We start from the raw sequence: 22,151 nt of genomic DNA on the forward strand, positions 1-22,151 counted from the left end.
CTATCTAACTCTCTCTTGAAAGCATCCGGAGAACCGGCCTCCACAGCCCTCTGAGGCAGAGAATTCCACAGACTCACCACTGTCTGTGTGAAAAAGTGAATCGATACTAAGGCTCTATAAGGTATTGGTCAGTTGAGAGGATGAGATTCTGTAGATCAGCCATGATTGAATGGCGGAGTAGACTTGATGGGGTGAATGGTCACATCCTGCTCTCGGAGACCCTGGTGATAGTATCTCACCCAACATCTGCGGTCCGGGGCCTTCTCTATACATCCACCATCAGTGTGCATGAGTCTAAAGAATGTCACCAAGAGATGCACACTAAATCACGAGTCTTTAATGAACTAAATTTCGGAAAATATCTATGTTTTATTAACAACATGAAGTAAAATTGATAAAGAGGGAAGTCGTTATTCCAAAAGATATTTTCAGGAAACAGCCTTGGAGACTAAAATTAAGCAGGGGCTCCATCTGCAATTGCCGGCCACTGTTTGATATAAAATTCTACGACTGGAGAAACGGGAGAACGATTTAGAGCCATAGTGATACAGTGTGGAAACAGGCCCTTCGGCCCAACTTGCCCACACTGGCCAACACGGCCCATCTACACTAGTCCTACCTGCCTGCGCTTGGTCCATATCCCTCCAAACCTGTCCTATCCATGTACCTGTCTCAATGTGTCTTCAATTATTTATATATTATTATATATATCACTGTTTATTAAACGTTGGGATAGTCCCTGCCTCAAACTACCTCCTCTGGCAAACTTGTTTCATGTGTGAAAAAGTTAACCTTTTGAAATCTTATTTAGATTCCTTTAGATTCCTATTAAATCTTTTCCCCTTCACCTTGAACCTGTGTCCTCTGGTCCTCGATTCCTCTACTCTGGGCAAGAGACTCTGTGCGTCTACCCGATCTATTCCTCTCCTGATTAAGTCTGTGTAGTTTTAGAATCCTCTACGTTGGGAAAAAGGCAGTGAGTGTTCACATTATCCGTGCCCCTCGAGATCTTGTACACCTCAGTAAGGTCACCCCTCAGCCTCCTATGCTCCAAAGAAAATACGTCCCAAAGTTCAGGAGTAACGTTCTCACCTAGTCAGGCAGCATCTTTGGGGAACATGATAGAAACATAGAAACATAGAAATTAGGTGCAGGAGTAGGCCATTCGGCCCTTCGAGCCTGCACCGCCATTCAATATGATCATGGCTGATCATCCAACTCAGTATCCCGTACCTGCCTTCTCTCCATACCCTCTGATCCCCTTAGCCACAAGGGCCACATCTAACTCCCTCTTAAATATAGCCAATGAACTGGCCTCGACTACCCCCTGCGGCAGAGAGTTCCAGAGATTCACCACTCTCTGTGTGAAAAAAGTTCTCCTCATCTCGGTTTTAAAGGATTTCCCCCTTATCTTAAGCTGTGACCCCTTGTCCTGGACTTCCCCAACATCGGGAGCAATCTTCCTGCATCTAGCCTGTCCAACCCCTTAAGAATTTTGTAAGTTTCTATAAGATCCCCTGTCAATCTCCTAAATTCTAGAGAGTATAAACCAAGTCTATCCAGTCTTTCTTCATAAGACAGTCCTGACATCCCAGGAATCAGTCTGGTGAACCTTCTCTGCACTCCCTCTATGGCAATAATGTCCTTCCTCGGATTAGGAGACCAAAACTGTACGCAATACTCCAGGTGTGGTCTCACCAAGACCCTGTACAACTGCAGTAGAACCTCCCTGCTCCTATACTCAAATCCTTTTGCTATGAAAGCCAACATAGCATTCGCTTTCTTCACTGCCTGCTGCACCTGCATGCCTACTTTCAATGACTGGTGTACCATGACACCCAGGTCTCGCTGCATCTCCCCTTTTCCTAGTCGGCCACCATTTAGATAATAGTCTGCTTTCCTGTTTTTGCCAGGATGTTTTGGACTGGGCCCTTTGTCCCAGAGTCTGGCTGTGTTACTCCAGCACCTTGTATCCATGTTGCAAAGTGCCTACCTGGTTTCACGGGCACACTTGGCAACTTTCCACAACTGACCTCTGGAGGTTGAGGAGAGGCCGTTGAGTTTACTCCCACATCAGAGACCATCCCACGGGCAGGAATGACACCTCTCCATTCTCAATCCGCTTCCTCCAGTTGAAGGTGAAATCGGAACCAGACGGGCGACGATTCTTGCCGCTAACTTCCACGTTTCTCCTTTGCAGTTGCGTTATGGGGAACGAGACGTGTCCACGCGGGCACCATTGGGACTCCCATCACTGCGGATGTGTCAGCGTGCATGAGGTCTCTGCTCCCCCCGCCAGCACGGCAGAACCAGGTTACTACATGTGTTTGTTTAACCGTATATATTTAACCGGGTGCAGCAGTAGAGTTGCTGCCTTACAGCACACAGTCCCGACTACGGGTGCTGTCTGTACGGAGTTTGCACGTTCTCCCCGTGACCTGCGTGGGAGATCTTAGTTTTCCTCAAAATGTGATGTGGGCCTAGTAGTGTGGGCCTATCTATGCTAAACCCCTAACGAGGTACAGGTTTGCAGGTAAATTGGCTTGGCATAATTGTGCAGGACCCTTCTTAAGACTTGAGAAGGGACTAATGTTGATTCCTTTTTCATTTGCTGAAAGCCAGGAAGATTGTTTGACTACCCCGGTACATGTGACAATAAACTTCAGGCTGGGTGACATTACCATATAACCATATAACAATTACAGCACGGAAACAGGCCATCTCGGCCCTACAAGTCCGTGCCGAACAACTTTTTTCCCTTAGTCCCACCTGCCTGTACTCATACCATAACCCTCCATTCCCTTCTCATCCATATGCCTATCCAATTTATTTTTAAATGATACCAACGAACCTGCCTCCACCACTTCCACTGGAAGCTCATTCCACACCGCTACCACTCTCTGAGTAGAGAAGTTCCCCCTCATGTTACCTCTAAACTTCTGTCCCTTAATTCTGAAGTCATGTCCTCTTGTTTGAATCTTCCCTATTCTCAAAGGGAAAAGCTTGTCCACATCAACTCTGTCTATCCCTCTCATCATTTTAAAGACCTCTATCAAGTCCCCCCTTAACCTTCTGCGCTCCAGAGAATAAAGATCTAACTTATTCAACCTTTCTCTGTAACTTAGTTGTTGAAACCCAGGCAACATTCTAGTAAATCGCCTCTGTACTCTCTCTATTTTGTTGACTTGACATTAGGCGTGTGGTTGGTGGAGCGGATATCAAGGTGAAAGACCACCTTGATCTGCTCCTTGCCAATCTACAGGTAGATGCACCTCCTGTCCACCAGTCATGATCAGAGTTTATCTCGCAATCTGGACCTTAATCCTGTATCTGTACGCGATGGACAGCTTGATTGAGGCCATCGAGTCGCCTCCTTGACTTGATAGCACGCAACAAGAAAGCTTTTCACTGAACCCCAGCCCACTAGACGGGACTGATGGGAGAGGGGGAGAGAGAACTAAATGTTACAAGTGTTGGACCGTGAAGCATTGAGTGTTGCCGCTGTCTCTTGCAGATGTGACTGAGGGTGAGTTTGATGACTTCTGTGGCCCGTACATGGTGTTTGATGAAGACTCCTGCAGCTGCGTCTGCACCAACCGGCCGTCCAGCTGTCACCCCAGCAAGGAATTTGATGAGAACACGTGTAGATGTGTCTGCTTCAACAAGCAACATCGCGGCTTGTGTCGGGAGGAGGAGCAGGAGGAGTGGGACGATGATGCGTGTCAGTGTGTGTGCAGGAAGAGCTGCCCCAGGCACCTGCCTCTCAACACCAACACCTGTAGCTGTGAATGCTCAGAGTCACCAGCGTCGTGCTTCCGCAGAGGCAAGAAGTTTGACCCATACACCTGCAGGTGACCAAAGATCATCTGATCATCTCTTACCTGGAGTGCTCTCTGGTAGACAGGGGTAGACAAAAATGCTGGAGAAACTCAGCGGGTGAGGCAGCATCGATGGAGCGAAGGAATAGGTGACGTTTCTTCTTCCGACTGAAGAAGGGTCTCGGCCCGAAACCTCGCCTATTCCTTCGCTCCATAGATGCTGCCTCACCCGCTGAGTTTCTGCAGCATTTTTGTCTACCTTCGATTTTTCCAGCATCTGCAGTTCTTTCTTAAACATTTATACTGACGGACATTTATGGAATAGGATTCAGGTGTGTCTGCAGAGGGAATGAAGAGTCACAGAGCACAGAACCAGGCCCGTCGGCCCAACCTGTCCATGCTGACCCAGATGCCCCCATTCCCATTTCCCCATGTTTATAGATAGATAGCCTTTTATTGTCATTCAGACCGAAGTCTGAACGAAATTGCAGCAGTCATACATACAATACCATACAATAAAACAACATGTTTGGCCCACATCCCTCTAAACCTTTCCCACCCACTTATCTTTGTAACTTTCATCCAGAATTTTAAATGTCCTTCCCCGTTGAGCAATTAATTCTAAATAAGTTCACAAGTCATAGGAGCAGAAGTAAACCATTCGGCCCATCTAGTCTTTTCTACCATTCAATCATGGTCGATCTACCTTTCCCTCTTAACCCCATTCTCCTGCCTTCTCCCCATCACCCCTGACACCCGCACTAATAACCAATCTACATGCAGTAGACACATCTGTCCAGCACATAGTCAATATTAAACTTTATTTTGCAGTAAGTGTTATTCCCTTTATCCAGTATCTGTACACAGTGGGAGGCTGTGTGGCGGCTCCTGAGGGTCGTGCCATTATACTGCTGAACCCCCGGCACAGGAGTGGTGCAGTCCGGAGGCGGCCCTCAGCCGGAGGGTTTAAAAGGCAGGATTTGGGTGCCATCTTCCTCTGGTTTCGTCTTCCCTTCAACCGGGAGGAATACAATCAAGGTGCTTCTCAAACACTGGACTTCGTGCCTCCTTTTGAGACCCACGCACCACATTGGTGACCCCGACGTGATCGGCTCCATTGTAGCCTTCTGAGACCCACGCACCACAGCTGCATGGTAGTCACGCATAGACTTCTATCTTCGTGTATGTGGCGAGCACAGCCTAACGTTGAAGGACAACTTGTTCTATTTCATCTATTTGTTTGTGCATGTCGGGTCGATTGCGTTAGTCCAAACAGGGCGGACCATGTGGAGGTTGCAATCTCCCTCCCTGTCTTCTAGTCAACCGGAGAGCGGGCGTGCAACAAAGAACTTTTCACTGCACCTCGGTACATGTGATGATAATAATGTACTGGACTGGATTGATGGGGGGGAAGGAAAAACGGAACTGTTTTGCCCTTTCACCCATACTAGTCATTTTCCATGAGCAGTTCTAACTTGGTTTGTTCTATAAAAGTTAATTAGATGGTGTAAAGTGTTGTCAAAGTTAATAATCTTTTCCCTTTGATGAACACAGGTGCTACAGGTTACCTTGTCGCAGCCAGGTGAGGCAGTGCCAGCCAGGTCTTTACTTCAGCCACTTTGTCTGCAGCTGCCTGCCCCTGTACATGAAGGAATACCAGACTGAAGACTGACACACACACACTCTGCTTTCTGCCTTGCTTTGTCCGTGAAGGCATTCACCTTCTCCAGCCTGCAGCACTTACAAAGTACTTTTCATTTTGGATTCTACACAATCTAGTGGGTATGTGGAGCACGGAGGCGTGCCAATGAGACTGCGTGATGAGATGGGCTCCGGTCCTCATTGTCTGAACAGGTTTGGCTCATTCATGGAACGTACAGAATGAGTGGGTGTGATTAACAGCGTCATAATCACGGCAAGATACATATTATAGTTTGTACTAAATCATTAACTCTTCACAGCACAATCAGAATGAATCACGGATGTCTGGTGATGCCGGGTCTTGGCAGGAACTGCATTACTTTGTCCAAAGCAATGCTTTTATTGACACCAGGAGATACTGCTGGAAATTAATCCAGATGTTTCAGAATAGATCATTGTTTGTACATCTTAAACTGATTTTATGCCACTATGGATGAGCAAAATAGCTTAAGCAATATGACTTTGTCAGTTGAAAACCAAAAGAAAAATTGCAGCCTTGTTTTTAACAAAATATTTTTATAATCTAAAATATATAAATTGCAACGTAAGTTAACTGTTGTGGACGGGAGGAGTGATGGGTTTTTCCACAAAGAGCTTGTGTGTACTTGTGGATGCGGTGTTGGCTCGAAGGGCCGAATGGCCTACTCCTGCACCTATTGTCTATTGATGGAACAAGTAAAGGTGGAGGAGACTGAGGAACAAACGGGACAATCATGAGCTGGGCAAGTTATCCCACTCAGCATGAGAGGCATCAACTATATTTGGTTCCAGCTATCGAGTTCTTCTAGAGTGGGACAGACACAGAGTGTTGGAGTAACTCAGTGGGACAGGCAGCATCTGTGGAGAGAAGGAATGGGTGACGTTTCGGGTCGAGACCCTTCTTCAGACTTCTAGAGTGGGAATGGGAGGTGCACTTAAATGGTCAATGTACAGAATCTATAAAATGCTACGATCCCTCGAGTGATAGAACCAAGCCCGCTGGTGTAGCTCAGTTTACTCGTTCAATAGATGACACTTAACCAAACAATGGCCTGAGCCCTTAATGCATGTACTTACAGCCATGTACCATATCTATACACAACTAAACCTCTGATCTTGTTATCTCACCGGTTTGGCGGTCTTTCTATTTTTGAAAAACGGTTCACGATAGCGCTACGATTTTTCGCCGGTTCACTCAACGTTCTCCCGTGCTGCAAGTGCGCCAAGTTTCGTTCCAATCAGTTGAATGTCGTCAAATTTAGCACGGGTTAAAAATCTTAAACACCGCACGTGCACAGATCGATCTCTTCTCCTGCCAGTCAGCGCCGTGTGTATTAGTCCCTTCCCATCACTCCCTGGGACGGCCCGCCCCTTCCTGCGCCATCGCATCTTCACTGGAGCTGACGATGGCCGGCGGAGGTTTCTAACTGGAGGGAACCGAAGTAGCCCCCCCCCCCCCCCCCCCCCAGCAGTAGCCCCCCACCCCAAACAGAAGCCCCACCCCCAGCAGCAGCCCCACCCCCTCAGTAGCCCCGCCCCAACAGCAGCCCCACCCCCAGCAGCAGTAGCCCCGCCCCCAGCCCCCCGCCCCAAAGCACCCACACCCTCAGAAGCAGCCCCCCCCCAGCAGTAGCCCCGCCCCAAACAGCAGCCCCACCCCCAGCACCAGCCCCCCCCCAGCAGTAGCCCCGCCCCAAACAGCAGTCCCCACCCCCAATAGCAGCCCCACCCCCAGCAGCAGCCCCACCCCCAGCACAGCCCCGCCCCCAGCAGCAGCCCCGCCCCAAACAGCAGCCCCGCCCCCAGCAGTAGCCCCGCCCCAAGCAGCAGCCCCACCCCCAGCAGCAGCCCCGCCCCCAAGCAGCCCCGCCCCCCCAGCAACAGCCCCGCCCCCCCAAACTCAGCCCCGCCACAGCAGCAGCCCCCCCCCCACCACTCACTCCCCACACAGCCCCCGTCCACACACACTCCCCCCCCCCGTCCACACATTCCCCTCCCACTCCACACCCCCCCACCCCATTTAACTCCCCTCCCACACATGAAGAGGAGGGGGAGTGCTGGAGGATGAGGGGAAATGAGCCGCGCCTGGACAGTTATGGGGTATGGGTGAGTGGTGGAATATTGCGTTGGGGGATCGAGTGAGTGGTGGAATATTGCGTTGGGGATCGAGTGAGTGGTGGAATATTGCGTTGGGGATCGAGTGAGCGGTGGAATATTGCGTGGGGGAACGGGTTGCGTTGGGGGACAAGGCCTCCCATGTGACTGGGACCCAACGGGTCCCACTTAGTCTAGTCTCATTATAAACAAGCTAAAGACTAATTAAAAGCCATATCTAACCAGTACAGTGCGTGGACGGGTGCATTCTGCAAATGAAAAGGATTCCCTAATTATAACAACCACTTTCTTGGCGTGGATGATCAGCCTTTCTAATATATGATGCTTTTTTATGGAAGTAAATTAAGTTCACTAGTTGTTCTGTCGGCTTCACTTTAAATACTTGTGGTTCTGTAAATATTTAAGATAACATTTAAATCCCTTGAAGGTTAGCAGGTGTTAAACGTGTTGGCCTTGCGGTGTCAGATTCCCTCTCTCAGTGTCCATGAAGCCAGCAGCAGGAGGCTGCCCAGCACACAGCGATTGGTAACTACACTCAGCAAAGCTTCTGGCCCTCGCCCCTGCTACAAGAAGCACAATGCCGGAAAATAATCTCAGGTGATCTGGAAAGTCAAAGCCTCGAGGAACATCCAGTAAATCTATAAAACACCAATGATTTTACATGGGAACGATGTTTCCTGCCTGTGGGGAACATTTAGGACGGAGAGGGGAATTCTCTTAACCTGGAATGCCAGCTAGTTATGACATTCTGGACCACACAAGGCAGTGGAGACCAATTTCCTGGAAATATCCGAGGAGATAGATTTTGACACAAAAAGGTATCAATCGGTAACAGGGAGAGAGGGACATCATGCACTGGGAGCTGAACAACAAACTCCTGCTCAGTTTCAGTGTTTCTACAATCAGGGGTAGTTTTGCAGTTTAAAGTAAAGCGCGGAAGATTTCCGAAGAGACATTGCCAGAAGCCGAGGGCCTGAGCTACAGGGTTGGGCATGTTAGCAACTTATTCCTTGGAGCAAAGGAGGATGAGTGGGCGAGTCCAGAACCAGGGGCCACAGTCTTCTCTGGAGAGAAGGAATGGGTGACGTTTCGGTTTGAGACCCTTCTTCAGAGGCTCCACGCCATATAGAAATTTCTAACACAATTATATTACAAAGTTTGTGTTCATTTAGCTGTTTAACAGACTGTAGACATAGGCTGATGGAAGGCGCAGCGGTAGAGTTGCTTCCTTTCTGTAGGGAGTTTGCACGTTCTCCCCGTGACCGCGTGGGTTTTCTCCGAGATCTTCGGTTTCCTCCCACACTCCAAAGACCAATGGGTTTTATAGGTTAATTGGCTTGGGTCTGTATACTTGGTATAAGTGTAAAATTGTCCCTAGTGTGTGAAAGATAATGTTAGTGTAAGGGGGTTGGCATGGACTAGTGGGCCGAAGGGCCTGTTTCCCCGCTGTATCTCTAAAACTAAAAACTAAAGCCAGCTCTCCAGAGAGAGGTTTGCAAATAACAATACTTGTATTTGTGAGAAGTGAGAGTGGGAGTAATGGGAAGGGAAACTTATCCCATTCAACGTGGGAACTGAGCTGAATGAAATCTGCACCTCGTACTCGCTACATGCAGCCACGGCTAAAATTCTTCAAATACAAAGCTTTTGAAAAGTGGAGGCGCTTTGTGAGAAGCGTGAGTTCAGTGTGAGAAGCTGCATCTCACCCATCAGAATGGCCATGGTCTGCACCAGAGCTTCAGATCTGCACCGTGTTGAGCCTTGGCCCTCCAGCGTTGCTCTTGCAGGTTCAGCTACTCTTGCAGGGAACTTGTTAAAGGACAAAGACTAGCCTCTGTCCTTGTCGATTCTATGTAGAGTTTCAATCCCGTATCAAACTCACCTGAAGGCTTCCAAATGAACAATAGACAATAGGTGCAGGAGTAGAGGCCGTCCGTCCCTTCGAGCCTGCACCGCCATTCAATGTGGTCATAGAAACATAGAAATTATGTGCAGGAGTAGGCCATTTGGGCCTTCGAGCCTGTACCGCCATTCAATATGATCATGGCTGATCATCCAACTCAGTATCCCGTACCTGCCTTCTCTCCATCCCCCTGATCCCCTTAGCCACAAGGGCCACATCTAACTCCCTCTTAAATATAGCCAATGAACTGGCCTCGACTACCCTCTGCGGCAGAGAGTTCCAGAGATTCACCACTCTCTGTGTGAAAAAAGTTCTTCTCATCTCGGTTTTAAAGGATTTCCCCCTTATCCTTGGCTGATCATCCCCAATCAGTACCCCGTTCCTGCCTTCTCTCCCCTATCCCCTGACTCCACTATCTTCAAGAGCTCTATCTAGCTCTCTCTTGAAAGTATGCAGAGAACCGGCCTCCACCGCCCTCTGAGGCAGAGAATTCCACAGACTCACAACTCTGTGAGAAAAAGTGTTCTCTCGTCTCCAAATGGCTTACCCCTTATTCTTAAAATAAGATGATTCACTGGTCAATGCATACATACATACGAAAACGAGCTGTTCCAGCAGAATTATTTATAATCCAACAGGTTGGCAAGGAGAGAGGTTTGTTTTAACCTTTGTTAGAGGCAGTTCACAGCCAGTCCTTACCCTGATCTGCCACTGCCTGGCGAGAAAGAGTAGCAACAGTTAGCTCCAGACTGTGGCCAACAATGGAAATGACCCACTGAAGAAGGGTTTCGGCCCGAAACGTTGCCTATTTCCTTCGCTCCATAGATGCTGCTGCACCCGCTGAGCTTCTCCAGCTTTTTTGTGTAACCTTCGATTCTCCAGCATCTGCAGTTCCCTCTTAAACAATGGAAATGACCCTCTGTTGCAACAACCCAATCCATATGTGCAGGAGGGAACTGCAGATGCTGGTTTACACCCAAGATAGACCCATAGTGCTGGAGTATCTCAGTGGGTCAGGCAACATCTTTGGAGAAAAGGACTAGGTGCCATTTCAGGTCGTCTCTTCTTCAGACTTCTTCTGAAGAAGTGTCTCGACCCAAAACGTCATCTATTCCTTTTCTCCAGAGATAGAAACATAGAAAAATAGGTGCCGGAGCAGGCCATTCGGCCCGTCCAGCCAGCACCGCCATTCAATATGATCATCCAAAATCAAAATCAGTACCCCATTCCTGCTTTTCCCCCACATCCCTTGTTTCCGTTAGCCCCAAGAGCTAAATCTAACTCTCTCTTGAAAACATCCAGTGAATTGACCCACTGAGTTACTCCAACTTTTTGTGTGTACAAATCCATTCCATATTCTCAGCCAAAAGATCAGGAGAGTTAATATCACAGCCTGCACTTGTGTTCATTATAAACACACTAGAAGCAATGACAAACTATTTTAAGGGCCTGTCCCACTGTACAAGGTAATTCAAGAGTTCTCACGAGTTTTCCCGATTCGAACTCGGAGAATGTTCATAGCGGGTCCGTAGGAGTTCGTGGATAGAAACATAGAAACATAGAAATTAGGTGCAGGAGTAGGCCATTCGGCCCTTCGAGCCTGCACCGCCATTCAATATGATCATGGCTGATCATCCAACTCAGTATCCCGTACCTGCCTTCTCTCCATACCCTCTGATCCCCTTGGCCACAAGGGCCACATCTAACTCCCTCTTAAATATAGCCAATGAACTGGCCTCAACTACCCTCTGTGGCAGAGAGTTCCAGAGATTCACCACTCTCTGTGTGAAAAAAAGTTCTCCTCTCATCTCGGTTTTAAAAGGATTTCCCCCTTATCCTTAAGCTGTGACCCCTTGTCCTGGACTTCCCCAACATCGGGAACAATCTTCCTGCACCTAGCCTGTCCAACCCCTTAAGAATTTTGTAAGTTTCTATAAGATCCCCTCTCAATCTCCTAAATTCTAGAGAGTATAAACCAAGTCTATCCAGTCTTTCTTCATAAGACAGTCCTGACATCCCAGGCATCAAGATGTCCCGTAGTGGCTCGTACGAGTAATGGTAGGTACTCGGGGAAAATCCAGTAAACTCGTGATGTTTTTTCCAACACTGTGAAAAATGTCCACGAGTAAAAAAATACTTGTGCTGAAAAAAATGGTTACTTTTTACTCGTACGAGCCGCTACGAGTCATCCACGACAGACCCGCTACGGACATTCTCCGAGTTCTAATCAGGGGAGAACTCTTGAATTACCTCGTACAGTGGGACATGGGCTTTTAGCAGGATCATTCCAATAGTATCAGGGCAAGACAATCCCTCCACGTTTCTGGGTATACAATGGATAAATATCTATACAGAACCTGTGAACAAATCTATTAAACAAATTTACTTTATAAAAGACAAATTAATTGTATATTTATTGCTGGCTAAATTTAATTCTGTGTTTTAATATTGGATGTTTTGTATGTTTTTTAACCATGGAATGTTTTTTTTAATAAAAATATTATATTTGTAAATGTGTTTGTATGTGTCCAGCAATGGCCATCGGTGATAAAGCAGGGAAGTACATTTAAACCTAGTTACGATCGTTAACATGAATAAACTTACATTCCCGACCAGCAAGGAGAAATGTTTTTTTTTTTAATGTGAGGGGTCGGGGTGGCACAGTGGGTTCTCTGGGAGAGTTGCTGCCTCACAGCACCACAGATCGGTCATGACTATGGGTGCTGTCTCTATGGAGTTTGCAGGTTCTCCCTGTGACCGCTTGGGTTTCCTGCAGGTGCTCCGGTTTCCTCCCACATCCCAAATACGTGCGGGGTTGCAGGTTAATCGGCTCTAGGGTGTAGGAACATAGAAATTAGGTGCAGGAGTAGAGGCCATTCGGAGCCTGCACCATTTCAATGATCATGGCTGATCATCCAACTCAGTTCCCGTACCTGCCTTCTCTCCATACCCCCTGATCCCTTTAGCCACATACATCTAACTCCCTGCCAATGAACTGGGTACCCTCTGTGGCAGGTTCCAGAGATTCACGTGTGAAAAAAGTTCTCCTCATCTCGTGTGACCCCTTGTCCTGGACTAGGGAACAATCTTCCTGCAGGGAGTGGATGAGGAAGTGAGTGAACAAAGAACTGGTGTGAATCGATGGATGGCATAGACTCGGTGGGCTGAAGGGCCTGTTTCCATGTTGTATATCTTTAAAAATTGGTAAAATGAAATGGTTAGACTCGAGTTAATTCACGTTTGACAAGATGAACCTGAGCTGTAGGAGCTCCAGCCAAGGTATTGTCCCCTTCCTGCTGTGTCTGGTCATTATTACTACAAAAGGGGGCACCTCCCCTACCTCGAGTCAAGTCTTCACAAAGAAACTCCTCGCCACCTCTGAGGTTAGACACAAAATGCTGGAGTAACTCAGCATCTCTGGAGAGAAGGAATGGAACAGGCAGCATCTCTGGAGAGTAGGAATGGGTGACGTTTCTGGGTCGAGACCCTTCTTCAGACTAGTTAGGGGATAAGGGAAACGAGAGATATAGACGATGATGTAGCGATGAAGAATAATGAATGAAAGATATGATAAAGGAAACTGGTCATTATTGGCTGTTTGTTGTGTGAAAACAAGAAGTTGTTGCGACTTTGATGGGGGAGGGATAGAGAGAGAGAGAGAGAGAGAGAGAGGGAATGCCCCAACGTGAGAAAGTTTGGTTGGTTGAGGAGAAGTGTTGGCAGATGGAGACCTCGGAGCTGGGCTAAAAGCCATGGTCTACAGAGTAGTCCTAGTCCTCTGTGGTGCTGAGACCTGGACTATCGACAGTAGGTTCCACCCCATGGAATCTTCTCAATTCACCGAGCGGACAAGCAACCCAATCTTGTTCGTGTTCAAGAAAGAACTACAGATGCTGGAAAAATCAAAGGTAGACAAAAATGCTGGAGAAACTCAGCGGGTGAGGCAGCATCTATGGAGCGAAGGAACTAGGTGACGTTACGGGTCGAGACCTTCTCCTATTCCTTCGCTCTATAGATGCTGCCTCACCCACTGAGTTTCTCCAGCATTTTTATCCACCATTGCTGGCTGTTTGTTGGGTGAGAACGTGTACAGTGGCTGCTTCCATTGCTAGAGTGACCTGCCTGGTTTTAATATCTAATTTAAGCTGGCACAAGACAGCTGGTTTAAATGATTCACAGGCTCCCGGTGAGTTGGGACATGCACACATGCCCAGTTACATAGAAACATAGAAATTAGGTGCAGGAGTAGGCCATTCGGCCCTTACCTGCCCGTACCTGCCTTCTCTCCATACCCCCTGATCCCCTTAGCCACAAGGGCCACATCTAACTCCCTCTTAAATATAGCCAATGAACTGGCCTCAACTACCCTCTGTGGCAGAGAGTTCCAGAGATTCACCACTCTCTGTGAGAGAAAAAAGTTCTTCTCATCTCGGTTTTAAAGGATTTCCCCCTTATCCTTAAGCTGTGACCCCTTGTCCTGGACTTCCCCAACATCGGGAACAATCTTCCTGCATCTAGCCTGTCGAACCTCTTAAGAATTTTGTAAGTTTCTATAAGATCCCCTCTCAATCTCCTAAATTCTAGAGCGTATAAACCAAGTTCTGCTTTAGTAATGGCAATATCTTAGGCTGTTTAAGCTGAAACACTGATTGAGGTTAAATATATATTGGCTTATTGAAGTCTCTGAAGGCAGCAGAATGTGGTGAGATCACTAGCCCAGCTTTCCCACCGCACATTACATGGCCACGATTATCTCTTCACAATCTCATTTTTTAATCGGCAACTTTTCAGCATTTCTGCCTTCCTCCAATCTTGTTAAAAATTTGATTTCAAGGATAAGCGCTGGTCTTTAGGAGCAGAATGACACAAATAAACTGTCCTAAGGCATAACAGCCCCCAGGCAATAAAGCACTTTTGAAACGGTGCCACGACTGCTGTGGAAGAAGGACACGTTGGTGATGTGTGGAGTGTACTGATGGTGCAGAGGACAAGATGAATCCTGCAATGGGCTAGGCATCACCTGCTTGCTGTTGGATAAGTTTACTGGTCGTTATACTAACCTGACGAGTAACACCATCACTCACCAGTGGTAATGCTTACCGGATGAGATCAACATAGTAAACTTAGTCGAGATTGCTTCCTTTACGGCAGTATTACTTCAGGATGAGGCTAACCTTTGCCATGGCCCAAATGGTTTAAAAAATAGGATAGGAAAATCGCAAACACATAATATTTTAATTAAATAGAGTACTGAATAAATACATTACTTGACAAGTGATTATGGGTCCAGTCACGCAGTGGTCATGCCAGCTCCTCTGTCTCACTCTCCGTGTTCAGGTGGGCTATCCCCAGTCTGTACAAACTATCTCGAATCACCACCTCTCCAGGCTGGCAGCTCTGCAAGACTTCACTGATCTGCTGGTTGACAATGTCTCTGCTCGTCAGGAAGTCCACTAAGCGATTGTATAAATAGTAGTAAGTTGCATTTTCAAAAATAATAGCTTGTTGCCGCACATTCTCCACTTTACTGCCGGCCATAGTTGTGAGGAGGTCACGATACGGATGCAGTTCATCACACAGGGCGATGGAGTGGTGCCTTGGCATCACATCCCCCTCTGTGCTCTGGTCAGCATCTTGGCACACTAGTCTACGCACGCTCGACTTGGTGATAGGGTGCTGACTGCTGCCTTCTGACACAGTTATGTCCATGGTGTACTGTTGATCGAGAAGCTCAGGGCAGGAAACATGCTGCAAGAAGAAGTCCATTTTAGACACATGTTTATATTCATCAGCTAATCCAAACCAGATTATTTAGTACCCATTGTCCAATAGCAAAACTTACCGTGACCTTATTGAGGTGCACAAGATCACGAGGGGCATATACAATAGACAATAGGTGCAGGAGTAGGCCATTCGGCCCTTCACACCAGCACCGCCATTCAATATGATCATGACTGATCATCCACAATCAGTACCCCGTTCCTACCTTCTCCCCATATCCCTTGATTCTGCTAGCCCTAAGAACTCTATCTAACTCTCTTTTGAATGCATCCAATGAATCTGCCTTCTGAGGCAGAAAATTCCACAAATTCACAACTCTCTGTGTGAAGATTTTCCTCATCTCAGTTCTAAATGGCCTACCACTTATTCCTAAACTGTGGCCCCTGGTTCTGGACTCCGCCAACATCAGGAACATATTTCCTACATTTAGCGTGTCCACTCCCTTAATAATTTTTCTGTTTCTATAAGATCTCCTCTCATCCTTCTAAATTCCAGTGAATACAAGCCCAGCCGCTCCATTCTCTCAGCATATGACAGTCCCACCATCCCGGGAATTAACCTTGTAAACCTACGCTGAATTCCCTCAATAGCAAGAATGTCCTTCCTCAAATTAGGAGACCAAAACTGCACACAATACTCCAGGTGTGGTCTCATCTGGACCTTGTACAACTGCAGAAGGACCCCTTTGCTCCTGTGCTCAACTCCTCTTGTTATGAAGGCCAACATGCCATTGGCTTTCTTCACTGCCTTTACTATCCTCCTTGGCCATCTGACCTTCGTACTTCATCTTTTCTCACCGTATTGCCTTTTTAGTTACCTTCTGTTGCTCTTTAAAAGTTTCTTAGGAATGAAATGATCCTGCATTTTCTGGATTATTCCCAAATACACCTGCCATTACTGTTCCACCGTCATCCCTGCTAGAGTCCATCTCCAGTCAACTTTGGCCAGCTCCTCCCTCATGCCTCCAATAGTCCCCTTTGTTCAACTGCAATACTGACACTTCCGATTTTACCTTCTCCCTCTCAAATGGCAGATTAAAAGTTATCATATTATCGTGGATAAAGTGAACACTCACTGTCTTTTCCCCAGGGAAGAGGATTCTAAAACTAGAAGAAGAGTGAGGGGAGAGATTTAAGAGAGACCTCAGTGGTTAACTCAGAGGGCAGTCCGTAGCTGGAACAAAATGTCAGAGGGAGTTATAGAAGCAGATATATTACAACTTAATATACATTAGGACTGATATATGGATAGGACGGTTTAGAGGGCTATTGGCCGAATGCAGGCAAATGTAACCAGCCCAATATAGTGATTTGGTTAGTACAGACAAGGTGTGCCAAAATAGGATTATACAATGCGTGAGAATTAAGAACCATAAGACATCAGTTATATTCATAAGTTCCAGGAGCAGAATTAGGCCATTCGGCCCATCAAGTCTACTCCGCCATTCAATCATGGCTGATCTACCTTTCCATTCTCCTGCCTTCTCCCCATAACCCCCGATACCCGTACTGATCAAGAATCTGTCAATCGCTGCCTTAAAAATGTCCATTGATTTGGCCTCCATGGCCTTCTGTGGCAATGTATTCCACAGATTCACCACCCTCTGGTTAAAGGAATTCCTCCCATCTGCTTTCTCCTATTTCAGAATGGGCATGAAGACCCTCACCCTGAACACCGGCGTTCCACAGGGATGTGTGCTGAGCCCCCTCCTCTACTCCCTCTTCCCCTATGACTGCACACCTGTACATGGTACTAACACCATCATCAAGTATGCAGATGATACAACGGTGATTGGCCTCATCAGCAACAACGATGAGCTGGCCTACAGGGAGGAGGTCCAGCACTTAGCAGCATGGTGCGCTGACAACAACCTGGCCCTTAACTCCAAGAAGACCAAGGAGCTCATTGTAGACTTCAGGAAGTCCAGAGGCGGCACACACACCCCCATCCACATTAACGGGACGGAGGTGGACCGTGTTTCTAGCTTCAGGTTCCTGGGAGTCAACATCTCCGATGACCTCTCTTGGACCCACAATACCTCTACTCTGATCAAGAAGGCTCATCAGCGTCTCTTCTTCCTGAGGAGACTGAAGAAGGTCCATCTGTCTCCTCAGATTCTGGTGAACTTCTACCGCTGCACCATCGAGAGTATCCTTACCAACTGCATCACAGTATGGTATGGCAACTGCTCTGTCTCCGACCGGAAGGCATTGCAGAGGGTGGTGAAAATTGCCCAACGCATCACCGGTTCCTCGCTCCCCTCCATTGAGTCTGTCCAAAGCAAGCGCTGTCTGCGGAGGGCGCTCAGCATCGCCAAGGACTGCTCTCACCCCAACCATGGACTGTTTACCCCTCCTACCATCCGGGAGGCGCTACAGGTCTCTCCGTTGCCGAACCAGCAGGTCGAGGAACAGCTTCTTTCGGCGGCTGTCACTCTACTCAACAACGTACCTCAGTGACTGCCAATCACCACCCCCCCGGACACTTATTATTTTTTATTCAAATCGTTTGCTATGTCGCTCTTCAAGGGAGATGCTAAATGCATTTCGTTGTCTCTGTACTGTACACTGACAATGACAATTAAAATTGAATCTGAATCTGAATCTGAAGGTTATAGAGAGAGTGCATGAGCTGTCAGGTTGCTGCAGTAGTGGGTGGAGGTAGTACAAACCTTTGGTGGGTCCAGGGGGTTGGAGAAACAGCCTTGATTGCGTTCCCACATCTGCGCTGTGATGTCAGGGTAGCGGACATCTGCGTTTAACGCCACGTGTGGAGCTATGTCCGTCGTGTAGACGGGGGGCCAGTAGCGGGAGGACACCAGCAGGTCAACGTGGTCCCGGGCAGACTCCCGTCTCACCAGGTACTTTGATCCACAAACCACCTAGTGAAAAACGTTAGCAGGATTGATGCAAATGGTGGCCGGCAATGATAAAGTAGCAACTTGAAAGGAGCAATGAAAGGAATGGGAATTTTGAAGACAATGACATGCTCTCAAATGTTGTGGACGCAAGGAACATTTATTCTTCCTCTCCTCTTTCCCCCCACTTCATTCTTCTTCCAATCCTAGACAAAATGTAGAAACAAAGAACAGCAGATGCTGGTTTATGTCACTGACACAGAGTGCTGGAGTAACTCAGTGGGTCAAGCAGCATCTGTGGAGAACAGCACAAAGGGAATTATATGTAATTGTTGAAAGGCAGCACGGAATAAACAGAGTCTTTGAGATGTGAGAGACCACAGCTCACTGCGATCTGGAATAAAGTGGGAGTTAGGAGACCAACGCAAGCAGAGTCTGAATCACCAGTTAAATATCCGCCCGCTTCTTATGTTAACGACTCAGGTATTCCAGCTAAATAGACACAGAGTGCTGGAGTAACTCAGCGGGTCAGGCAGCATCTGTGGAGAACATGGATAGGTGACGTTTCTGGTGCAGGTCCAGCGGGTCATTCAGCATCTGTGGAAAGAAGTTTTCACACCCTGAAATGCTCACCTATCAGCATGTTCTCCACAGATAGGCAACGTTTCGGGCCGAAACCCATGGGTTTCACCCGAAGCACTCTGTGAAAAGTCACCCGATCCATGTTATTTCCACATAGATGCTGCTGCCTGCACCCGCAGGTCAGGCAGCATCTGTGGAGTTACTTTCAGCACTCTGTGAAAAAACCCGAAATGCACCTATCCATGTTCTCCACAGATGCTGCCTGACCCGCTGAGTTACTCCAGCACTCTGTGAAAAGTCACCTATCCATGTTCTCCACAGATGCTGCCTGACCCGCTGAGTTACTCCATCACTCTCCCTACTAACCCCATTCTCCTGCCTTCTCCCCATAACCCCTGACACCCGTACTAATCAAGAATCTATCCATCTCTGCCTTAAACATATCCACTGACTTGTGGCCTCCACAGTGTTCTGTGGCAATGAATTCCACAGATTCACCACCTTCTGACTAAATAAATTTCTCATCTCCATCCTAAAGGAATCCTTTAATTCTGAGGGAGACAAGTGCTGGAGCAACTCAGCGGGTGCGGCAGCATCTATGGAGCGAAGGAAATGGGCAACGTTTCGGGCCGAAACCCTTCTTCAGACTGATGTTTATCTACCTTTGATTTTCCAGCATCTGCAGCCCCTTCTTGAACTTTTAATTCTGAGGTTGTGTTGTGATTGCTCTAACTTCCCATTGCTTTTTACCCACATTGCCACTTGATCCCGCCATTCCTTTGCATTTCAAAATCTATTAATTGCAGTCTTCAACATTTTTAATTAATAGTCATTCCATCACATCATGAAATGTTGCCAATTTAAAAAAATATTTCTTCTCATCCAGCAGCATCCTGAATCTACCCTGTCAACCCTGTTCATTTCAGCCACTATAACTTGATCATATCTCCACATTATCCACAGAGTATAAGCCAGGCTTACACAAGCAGCCCACAGAGTTGATTCCTTTGAGCTCCATTGTCACTGCAACCACTACAAAGTTTGTGGGGAATGGTGTGGAAGCAAAGTCCACCTTGTCTCCAGACTACAGCAACGTTCCATCCTGCAAACCGCTCGTAAAGCGGACACTCTACAAGTCAGGGTGGGAGCTGTGAACTGTTCCCAGGCAACTAAAGATGCCCACGGCACTGAAACTCCAGCCAGCCGCTCCATTATGTTAGAACTTCTGCAACTTACTCCCTCATCACATTGAACAACTTGGTATCAAATTAATCCACGTCTGGCTATTTACCACCTTTGAAGATTCTAACCCCTTCTGAACCATCCTATCACCAACTGCGGAGTGGTCCTGACCTCCCACCGACCTCATTGGGGACCCTCAGACTATCTTGAATCGGACTTTACCTTGCACTAAACGTTATTCCCTTTATCTTGTATCTGCACACTGTGGATGGCTCAATTGTGATCATGTACAGACTGGATAGCACACAATAAAAGGTTTTTCACTGTAACTCAGTATATGTGACAATAAACTACCGATCAACTAAAGAAAGCACACCACAACACAAATGCCCACCCCTACAGGGAGATGCAACATGACTGTACAACTATACACCACAGCCCCATGTTTAGTTTCAGCAGGCCACAATGGGATGGATGTCCTCATTGATTTGTGCTGGGAAAAACCACAACTCGGGTCTGATTAAACATGCGTATGTTTGACCTCACTACTGACCATGCTGGCCGGTCAAAGAAGCCATTGTGGTTTTGCATAAATTTAGTCTTGCCATGCGCATTTTTCACATTTTGTTCTTTAAATACTGGATTTATAATCCAAGGAGGAAACAAATGAATTCCCATGGAAGCAGATAAGCACACGTGACTCCGCTATTACTTTCACACAAGCAGGGTGTGGGTACGTTGGGGACCTGGCAGCTCAAAGCCTCACTTCCATTGGGGAAAGTACTTCACTAACAAACAAGGGAAAGAGACATACAGCTGCATTGCAACATGATTTTTCAAGTCCTGGCCTTCAATACTCAGGGAATATCAATGGTTTATAGCAAGGATTTGGATGAGCATTCCAAAGGTATAGAAGACAGCTAAGTCTGCAGATGGCACCAAAGTGGGTGGTGTCGTAGATAGTTGTCAACAATTACAGCAAGATCTTCATCAGCTGGGCTGAGGAATGATGAATGGCGTTTCATGCAGATAAGTGTGAGGTGTTTCAAAGTCAAACCAGGGCAGGCCCTTGACAGTGGACGGCAGGGTCCTGGTGAGTGTTGTAGAGCAGAAAGAACTAGGAGTGCAGGTACATAGTTTCTTCACACATAGATAGGGTGTTCCAAAGAGCTTTAGATACGTTGGCCATCATCAATCAGGGTATTGTACAGAAGTTGGGCTGTAATGTTACAGGGAATCCACACACTTGGAGTATGATCTTCAATAGGAAGGATGTTGTTAAGCTAGGAGTGCAGAGAGCATTTAAGAGGATGTTGCCATAATGAGGGCCTGAGCTGTATAGGGGGAGGTTGGGCAGGCTAGGGCTTTATTCCTTAGAGTGCAAGAGGCAGAGAGGTCATCTTGTAGAAGTGTAGAAAATCATAAGTGGAAAAGATAGAGTGAACGCACAGAATATTTTACCCAGAGAAGGAGAATCACGGACCAGAGGACATAGGCTGAAGGTGAAAGGAGAAAGATTTAATAGCAAACTGAGGGACACTTTTTTCATGCAGAGGCTGGTGAGCATATGGGACCAGAGGATGTAGTTGAGACGGATACAATAACATTTAAAAGGCATTTGGACAGGTACATGGATAGGAAAGGTTTGGAGGGATATGGGCAAAAGGGACAAGCTGAGATGGGGCATCTTGAGTTTATTACCTATAGTTTATTCAATATTACCCGAGTAATTGTAATTTAGTATATTATTGATTACCATCTGTATATCGTTTAATTTATCGGCTTGTGACGCTGCAGCAAGTTAGAATGTCATTGCTCCATTGTCGATACATATGACAATTAAACTCTACATTTGTCTATTTCAAGTCAGTGAAATCTGCAAATTACTACTGATGCTGGAAATCTAGAACATTAAAGACAATCCCGTAAATACTCAGCAGGTCAGCTCCCTTCTGACAAAGGGTCTTCAACCTGAAACGGTCCCTCTATTTCTATGCAGCCTCTTGCATTTTCTGATTTTATTAAATTTATATAAGACATTTGTTTGCATGCAACATTTGTTTTCTTCAAATCCAGTGTTAAAACGCATTTGTACTCCCTGGCTTTTTGACCATGCCTGAGGCTTTGTTTCTGTTTGTGGTGTTTTTGATGTTTCTTTATTTTACATGTCTTTTCCTACTATTTCTTTTGATTGTTATTTTTGGTGTGTATTAACTTTTTTGTCAATGATTAG

General features: G+C 46.8%; 2 protein-coding genes across 3 annotated transcripts in view; one reads left to right on the plus strand and one right to left on the minus strand.

Moving 5' to 3' along the window:
- Window positions 1-6,007, plus strand: part of LOC129701854 (vascular endothelial growth factor C-like) — a 46,401-nt gene extending 40,394 nt beyond the window's left edge. The window contains exons 5-7 of the mRNA XM_055643338.1: window positions 2,201-2,313; window positions 3,515-3,851; window positions 5,373-6,007. Of these exons, the coding sequence (XP_055499313.1) occupies window positions 2,201-2,313; window positions 3,515-3,851; window positions 5,373-5,490 (568 nt within the window). The 3' untranslated portion in view covers window positions 5,491-6,007. The remainder of the gene's footprint in view (window positions 1-2,200; window positions 2,314-3,514; window positions 3,852-5,372) is intronic.
- Window positions 6,008-14,732: 8,725 nt separating this feature from the next.
- Window positions 14,733-22,151, minus strand: part of hmgxb3 (HMG box domain containing 3) — an 87,032-nt gene continuing 79,613 nt past the window's right edge. For both annotated transcript variants that reach the window (XM_055643341.1, XM_055643340.1), the window contains exons 20-21: window positions 17,969-18,178; window positions 14,733-15,264 (exon numbers count right to left, since the gene is read on the minus strand). In XM_055643341.1, the coding sequence (XP_055499316.1) occupies window positions 14,818-15,264; window positions 17,969-18,178 (657 nt within the window). In that variant the 3' untranslated portion in view covers window positions 14,733-14,817. The remainder of the gene's footprint in view (window positions 15,265-17,968; window positions 18,179-22,151) is intronic.

This window comes from Leucoraja erinacea, chromosome 11, assembly GCF_028641065.1.
Source record: "Leucoraja erinacea ecotype New England chromosome 11, Leri_hhj_1, whole genome shotgun sequence".
NCBI classification, from domain to species: domain Eukaryota; kingdom Metazoa; phylum Chordata; class Chondrichthyes; order Rajiformes; family Rajidae; genus Leucoraja; species Leucoraja erinaceus.